This window comes from Mobula hypostoma, chromosome 21 (genome assembly GCF_963921235.1).
Source record: "Mobula hypostoma chromosome 21, sMobHyp1.1, whole genome shotgun sequence".
NCBI classification, from domain to species: Eukaryota; Metazoa; Chordata; class Chondrichthyes; order Myliobatiformes; family Myliobatidae; genus Mobula; species Mobula hypostoma.
This window is the reverse complement of record NC_086117.1, coordinates 58,650,970-58,656,969: the sequence shown is the minus strand read 5'-3', so window position 1 is coordinate 58,656,969 and position 6,000 is coordinate 58,650,970. Positions and strand designations below refer to the sequence as shown.

General features: G+C 38.0%; 1 protein-coding gene across 5 annotated transcripts in view; it reads right to left on the bottom strand.

Moving 5' to 3' along the window:
- Positions 1-632: 632 nt before the first annotated feature.
- golga3 (golgin A3) overlaps positions 633-6,000 on the bottom strand; it is a 99,684-nt gene continuing 94,316 nt past the window's right edge. For all 5 annotated transcript variants that reach the window (XM_063074102.1, XM_063074103.1, XM_063074101.1 and 2 more), the window contains 2 exons: positions 5,366-5,529; positions 633-4,123 (listed from right to left, as the gene is read on the bottom strand). In XM_063074102.1, the coding sequence (XP_062930172.1) occupies positions 3,916-4,123; positions 5,366-5,529 (372 nt within the window). In that variant the 3' untranslated portion in view covers positions 633-3,915. The remainder of the gene's footprint in view (positions 4,124-5,365; positions 5,530-6,000) is intronic.

Below are 6,000 nucleotides of genomic sequence, written 5' to 3'. Positions count from 1 at the left end.
TGTGCAACAATAATCAGCCAGCATTGATGGATTCCAGTTGCCCTGATACCATTTCTCCATGACTGTAATGTCCTGGTGAAACCTTTCACTATGCTCATCACTGACAGTGCCAAGATTTGCAGGGAAGAGGTCTAAATGGGAATGCAGAAAGTGAATCTTTAGTGACTTGTGGCACTTCATGGTTTTGTATGCTTGAAGCATATTATCAACCAGATGCATGTGGTTTGATGCTCTATGGTTGCCAAGAAAACTTTCAATGACATCCTGATTGCCTTCCATGCGATTTTCTCCAGTCTCACTGGAAGTTTCTTGAATTGCCTGTCATTGATGACCTGTTTGATTTGTAGACCAACAAAAATGCCTTCCTTGATCTCAGAGTCGGTTACTCCAACTTGAATTATGAAATCGAAATAACAAACATAGGTGATTTCAAAATCATGGTGTGTGAAAGGGAAATTTCATGGTGATTTTCATGATCAGCAAGAATCCGTAAGATACACCGAAAAGTATTCAGGAAGCAACATCTTTGTTGTGCAGTGTTATCTCTAAACATTCTGATTCTAAAGCACACAAACATCAGAAGGTGCAAAATTTTCATTACAGAACATTTTATTGAACAAAAGAAAGCCATAACCGCAGTAGCTATGTAATAGTTTTTAAAAACTCAAAGAATGTTCTTAAAAAAAAAACACAAATTCCAAGAAATATCAAACAAATTGCATATTCTCTGGGAGGTGAGGAATAATCTGTGCAGTGATGTCAACAAAGTTGACTGTAATAATTTTTAAATTATAAAGATTTAATTATAGGAAAGACATTCCTCCTGTCCAACATATATTAATTTTAATAGATTTTAAATTAAAATAAGAACATGTAGACACAAAAACAGTAATGTGTTTAAACCAGAGGCTTTATAGGGTTGTCATATCCTGTCAGTGTCTGGATAGTTGTATTATTTTAGAATATTTACATAATGGCCATAATTTCCTGACAAGTAATTACAGAACAAATTTGGTAACATTCAACAAACCTATAAAGGCAACATCTCAGCAAGGCCGTACACCTGTTGTCCAATGCAGGCCCGACTAACTGAATTGAAACATACTCCATAGTACAAAATTTAAAACACATGAAGAATAAAACTAAATTCATATATTTATATTTTTTAATTGTCTAGGATTCAAGCATCAACTTCAAGCAGCTGAAGATTTACCTTTGCTAATTGATGTTAAATGCTTCACAATTATTTCCTTTGGATCAATTATCCTCGCACAGGGATTATTTTCTGCACATCACTTAGCCACAAAGGGACATATTAGATTATAGTTACTTATGGGATTGCGGAATAAAAGTGAGGAGATGCAATTAATTATGTTATTCTTCAGCTTCAATTATGCTTTAAACAAAGCTGCATAGACAGTGGATTCCGGTTAATTGGACCATTAGTTAATTGGGACAGCTGTTTACTGTATTTGGAACAACTCTTAAAGAACAAAGACTAATCAAGAAAACAGCTGGGATTCCCTTCATTTACTTGGGCCACCATGGAGCTTATTTGGGAATGGAAGCTGTTGCCAAACAGTTTCTAACTAATGTCAGTAACGTGCACTTGTGTGGCCATTAGAAACCACACTGTGATTACAGCAGTCAGTTTTTAAAATAGCATCAGTTGTGTGTTTCTAATCAAAAAGCAGTGATTTTTTTGTCTCTGATAGTTGGTGAGAAATAAGCAAGACAATTCAGAATAGTTTTGCTCACTGCGGTTTCAAGCATTCAGGCTTGGAGATACCAGAAATAGCCCAGTGAAAATGAAACAATTCCACTACTGTACTTCAAATTAGGAACTATGAACAATTTGAAGGTATCAGCAATCATGTTGAATGTTACAATGAAAATGAAGATTTGGAAGATGCAATCGTTGAAAGCCAGTCCATTATCTGCACTAGATTTTGCTCATTTACAGCCAATCAAAAGAACATGGCAGCACACAGTGGATGAATTCCTCTGTTGATAACTATTAGGAACTAATACAGTTTTAATACTGTAGAGATATTGGTAGTGTTCTAATTTGTTCTGCATTTCATTTAAATACATAAATTGTTACTCAGTTAAATGGTAGCTTGTCTTTTTTTCAAACTACCTTTTAACTATTTCCATGGAACTTTGCCTAATTGGGGCAGCCTCTTAATGGGACAATATATACTGCCCCAATGTGTCCCAGTTAGCTGGAATCCACTGTATATCTATAAATTAATTCTGAAGATGACTGAGCAAGTTTATTCTGGATCTCACATGCATTGTGAAAATAAGTTGTACCGATAACTAAAAAGTAAATAAAAGTAAAGCATACAGGAAAAACAATTACCAAAAAATAGTTTATTGCACATTGCTCCTCAGCAATATAATGCACAGAGTTCCTCGACATGCTTATGGTGCTTTTGTACTGTACAAGATAGTCTGCAGTAAGCTGGTCTCCAGAGTAAAGGCAAAACAAAATGTAAAAATATGAAGCTGAAATTAAACTGAAGAGTGTTGTTAACCGAGCATACTATTTCAGCATTGCCAGACAGCAAGTTACTATGATAGAAACAATAATCGATGTAGTGAGCAAATGTTAATTATGGTTAAAGTAGCTCTGGTTAGCCTTTTCCATTACTCCAGCTCAACTTCTACCTACTGATAAGAAATAAAGGTGTTTCTAAGTTTATTTGAGAGTTGTATAATCATGCCTTCTCTTTATAACAAAGCAAAAAATGACTGGAATTTTGTATTACATATAAAGTTTTTTTTTTAAAAGCTGCAACCCAAGGTCCATACATATATAATATCTATTTCTCTTCAAGGCTGCCAGCTATGAAGCATTAAGTGACTAAGTACCAACTTGCAAATACTCCTAGGTGACAGGTAGTAAGTTTCTTTTATACTGTTCCAACCAGTGAACTGTCCCACCTAGAAAGGATGAGCAACATTTCTAATTTACTGAGCCCAAATGTGACCCTGGGGACAGGGTGTGCCATAAGTTTTTACCCAACCTTACTCCAAAGATGCCTTGTATGGATTCAAACCCAACATTTTCTTGAGAAATTCAAGCCTCTACCAATGTGTAAAGAAACATGGAAATGCTATATTTAGATGACTCCGTGTATTAGTGCGTTAACAGAAGCAAAGCCCAATACTTTCAAAAGGAGAACTTGTCACTGAGGTTGGATCGAGTTATATTGGCTTGCTCCACAACTTGGAGATTAAAAGGTGCAACATACATTTTTTTTAAACTACTTCTCCACCACCCCCAAGAAATAAAAGATTTTGTAATGTTCAGGTGAAAATGCACTGTACAAACCACACTATTGTTCTCAGTTAAACTTTCGACTTTTTTTTCGGCACCAACAAAATGCTGCTCAAGTCTTAAACTCTTAAATACACCTCCAACTTCAAGTTAAATTGACAACTTTCAGAACTCAAATACAAAAGTTACACCCAGTTAAATTTTTAATAAATTAGAATCAATATGTTTAACCTTTTAAGCCCTTCTTGAATAAAAGACATCTCACCTCATGCTCTTTACCCACATCTTGAACAAAGGCTTGGGATGATTAGAGATGAATATCTCCTATTTCAGTCCATACCATTTCATGGCCGATGATGGACTTGCCTCCACAAAGATAAATAAAGCTAATCTCTCCCCATCTCTTCTTCCCCTTCTCTTAGTAAGGCCCCTGTAGCCAATAAAAACCACACAAGGCCTGTTGGTTTAAACTACAGGTGTGAAGCCATGAAAGGATGGTGTAAAGGGGATCCTTAACTACTTGCCGATGGATTGGCAAGCAAAATCAGAATGTAAATGAATCTCAAGGAGGAATGGAAAAGCTTCGTACTCATCAGCATTGCCGAGTGTGGCAGTACAGAAATTGTTCCCTATTGAGTGCTCCCATCCATGTGGTCACTATTTGCACTATTGCTCAGGTCAGTTGCTAGATTAATGCTTGACTGTTCTGCTGTTGTAACAGGGCCGTCTGCAGTCAGTTCCATCAACTGCCCTTCGATCTGCGTCCATGATGACATTGACTGATGCACAGTTACCGTGTGCTCCTCCATTTGTCGCTGTAAACTGTCCATCTCTTGCCTTTGGATGGAAGCAGAAAATAAACTCTAAGTTATAAACGTTAATTTTCTGGCCGCTAGCGCAGGAATTAAACCCGTCCCACTGCCGCTGTGCCAGTGAGTTCATTATAAAACTATGTCACATGTTGGAAACCACTTTTAAAAACAAAATAAAACTTGTTATAAGATTTGTACTTTTTGACAAACGTGTTTTTCACTCACTGGGGCAACACAATCGAATCAACACATCACTTTACAGTACAGGCAACCTGGGGTCTTCCTGCTGCTGCCCACAAGGTGTTTGTACATACGCCCTATGCCCATGTGGATTTCCTCTGGGTGCTCTGGTTTCCTCCCACAGCCCAAAGACATACCAGCTGATTGGGCACTGTAAATTGTCCCATGATCAGGCTAAGATTAAATCGGGGGATTGCTGGGTGGTGTGGCTCGCAGGGCTATAAGGGCCTGTAGCTGTTCTCTATCTGCCATGTATTCTGTGTTATGTGTTTATAACGTGTATAATGGTAACTTGTCACATGAGGTGGGTGTGGTAAAAGCGAGGGGAATAAGTTCCATATTCATGCTTATTTCGGGGCAGTTTGAAGCCTGGGACCGGCGGAAGTCACATCTTTGCTGACAACTTAATATCACCGAGATAACACTAAATAATGCTTAATTGCATCTTTGCTCATTGCCAGTAAAGGATAGAATTAAAGGATTCGACTCTTTGGAACAATCATTTCACTGGAGTTGAGAGTGTGTCATGCAAGTATAATGGTGGTCGCAGGCTAGAGTCAATTACTTTGATTTTGGATTAGTTTTTGCCTCCACAGGGCGTATTCCGCACTGTGTCTCAATAAATCAATAAAATAATTTCATGCCTCATTCTTGACTTCTGGACCTCTGGAGTGCAAAAACACCAGGCTCCAACAAGGAACTACAGAGATATAGTGGTTAGCACAATGCTTTTACAACTTGAGGCATCAGTTTGAAGTTCAATACCAGTGCCTTCTGTAAGAAAGTTTGTACATTCTTCCCATGACCACGTGGGTTTCCTCCCACAGTCTAAAGGCGTACTGGTTAGTAGATTAATTGGTCATTGTAAATTGTCCTGTGATTAGTCTAGGGTTAAATTGGTGAGTTGCTGGGCAATGCGGCAGATTGGGACGGAAGGACCTGTTTCATGCTGCATCTCGAAATCAACAGAGTTAGGAAAAATTTAAGAAAAAAAGCAGCCAAAATCAGCTACTGATAAGGAGCTTACCTGAGTTGCTTTAAACAACTGTGTAGATTGTTCAGAGGCTCTTTACTCACAGCTGTTGGTGGCCTGAGTAATTCCTCAAGGAGGGCAGCAGGTACAGGGCAATCAGGGATCTTTACTGGAGTTACAGGATTTGATGAAACAGCATCTCCTTTCAATTCCACTCGCTGTTCAAAATAAAATTTAGTTATTTAAAACCAAGTACAAGATCAAGCCAGTAAGTCTGTCCTAAAGGTTTTGTCCCACAAGCTCCTCTCACCAAATATTTCTATTTCTTTCTAAATTTAACTTCTCTCCAAACGCATCAACATCTAATATAAAACAATGAATTACCATTAGTGCACAATGCACAAAAAGAATCCTCGCGATACATTTAAACAAGCGTCATGGTGTCCAAATAACAAAATACCTACTGTATGGAAATAACTCAGAAAATGTGTAGCTTGGGTGTGTGATGGTTGAGTTGAGCTTTTCTCCAATTTTGGTAATCCATTTGCAAAGGTTTCGTCACCACGTGAGGAGACATCGTCAGTGCGCTGTTCATCATGGTGTGTCCTCCGAATGCTTGGCGTTTATGTACTTATCAATCAGCTGATTGGTTGTCACCTCGGAAACTCAATTAGGATATAATTCCAGAC